This window comes from Alexandromys fortis, unplaced genomic scaffold, assembly GCF_014885135.2.
Source record: "Alexandromys fortis isolate MF-2015 unplaced genomic scaffold, M_Fortis_MF-2015_v1.1 scaffold_497, whole genome shotgun sequence".
NCBI lineage: Eukaryota > Metazoa > Chordata > Mammalia > Rodentia > Cricetidae > Alexandromys > Alexandromys fortis.
Genome location: NW_026068384.1, coordinates 118,408 through 120,378, shown reverse-complemented (window position 1 = coordinate 120,378; position 1,971 = coordinate 118,408). Strand labels below are relative to the sequence as shown.

The following is a 1,971-nucleotide window of genomic DNA, read 5'->3' as shown; positions in this document are numbered from 1 at the left end:
CGACGACCCGCAGAACCCCACCCGCGGTGCCCACCGCCGCCTAGAATCATTCATTCACCCCTAGAATCACTCATTCGCCGCCGCCATGGCACTCACCAGTCCGCGTGGGGCTCGTCGACGACCCGCAGAACCCCACCCGCGGTGCCCACCCCCGCCTAGAATCATTCATTCAGCCCTAGAATCATTCATTCACCCCTAGAATCATTCATTCACCCCTAGAATCATTCATTCAGCCCTAGAATCACTCATTCGCCGCCACCATGGCACTCACCAGTCCGTGTGGGGCTCGTCGACGACCCGCAGAACCCCACCCGCGGTGCCCACCGCCGCCTAGAATCATTCATTCACCCCTAGAATCACTCATTCGCCGCCGCCATGGCACTCACCAGTCCGTGTGGGGCCCGTCGACGACCCGCAGAACCCCACCCGCGGTGCCCACCCCGGCCTAGAATCATTCACCCCTAGAATCATTCATTCAGCCCTAGAATCATTCATTCAGCCCTAGAATCACTCATTCGCCGCCGCCATGGCACTCACCAGTCCGTGTGGGGCTCGTCGACGACCAGCAGCACCCGCGCCGCGGTGCCCCCGCGGCCCCCGGACCCGGACCCGCCGCCCCCGCCCCCGCCCCCGACCTGCTCGCTCAGCGTCTGCTTCACCGCGTTCGACAGCGACGAGAAGAACCCGGATGGGGAGGGCACGGAGCTCGGGGCCGCGGCGGCTGGAGACGAGCCCGCGCCGGCGGCGGCGGCGGCGGCGGCGGGGGCGGCGGCGGCCATGTTGGAGCCGGGCGAGGCGACGCCGCCGCCGCCGCCGGGGCTGAGGGCGGAGGAGGAGGAGGGCGGCGGGGGCGGGGGCGGGGGCTGCGGGTCCGACAGGTACCCGTTCGGCAGGTTCGCCATGAAGTTGCTGTCCGACAGGCGGCGCCGCAGGTAGTTCATGGCGGCGGCGGGCGGGGGTCGCGAGGGCCGCGGCGGGCGCGTAGGAGTTCGGTGCGGGGGGCCGCGGGGGCAGGGGCCGCGGCGGGCGCGTAGGAGTTCGCCGCGGCGGCTTCGGCTCCTCCGCGGCTCGCTCGCTCGCTGCGGACGGGTGACGGGTGACGTCAGCCCCGCGGAGGAGGCGCATGCGCGCCGCGCCGCGGGGGGCCTCTGTCCGCGGTGCTGAAGCGGACGTCGCGCGGCGCGCATGCGCCGCCCGCGGTGGCAAATCCGTCGTCGCGCACTGCGCATGCGCCAGGGGCTCTGTCCGCGGTGCTGACTCGGACGCCGCTTAGTGCGCAGGCGCCGCCGCGCGTCCTCTGTCCGCGGTGCTGAACCGATCAGCGCAAACCACGGCGTCCGGGTGGGCGGCGCCGATGGATGACGTCAGCTCCGCGGGCCGGTGGCGCCTTCCTCTTTCCCCCCCCCCCCCCGCCGCCCCGCTCCTTCCGGTCCCGCGCGAGAAAAGTCCCACGGGCAGGGGCGGCGGCGCTGCGTTCGGGAGTCCCCGGGGACGTCCGGACTCCGCCGAGCTCTGCCGAACACCGTTCGTGAATCCCCGGAGATGTCCGGACTGCGCCGAGCCCGGAGATATCCGAATTCTGCCGAGTCCGGAGATATCCGAATTATGCCGAATTTTGCCGAGCACGGAGATATCCGAATTATGCCGAATTCTGCCGAGCACGGAGACATCCGAATTATACCGAATTCTGCCGAACACGGAGATATCCGAATTCTGCCGAGCACGGAGATGGCCGAATTATGCCGAACTCTGCGAGCCCGGAGATATCCGAATTATGCCGAATTCTGCCGAGCACGGAGATTGCCGAATTCTGCCGAATTCTGCCGAGCCCGGAGATATCCGAATTCTGCCGAATTCTGCCGAGCACGGAGACATCCGAATTATACCGAATTCTGCCGAACACGGAGATATCCGAATTATGCCGAGCACGGAGATATCCGAACTCTGCCGAATTCTGCCGAGCCCGGAGAT

The 1,971-nt window shown here is 67.8% G+C and overlaps 1 protein-coding gene across 1 annotated transcript in view; it reads right to left on the bottom strand.

Annotated features, from left to right (window-relative positions):
• The window catches only part of LOC126495533 (synapsin-1-like), a 12,570-nt gene extending 11,200 nt beyond the window's left edge, over positions 1 to 1,370 (bottom strand). Inside the window, exon 1 of the mRNA XM_050133130.1 lies at positions 538 to 1,370. Within this exon, the coding sequence (XP_049989087.1) occupies positions 538 to 1,229 (692 nt within the window). The 5' untranslated portion in view covers positions 1,230 to 1,370. The remainder of the gene's footprint in view (positions 1 to 537) is intronic.
• Between the last annotated feature and the right edge of the window lie 601 nt (positions 1,371 to 1,971).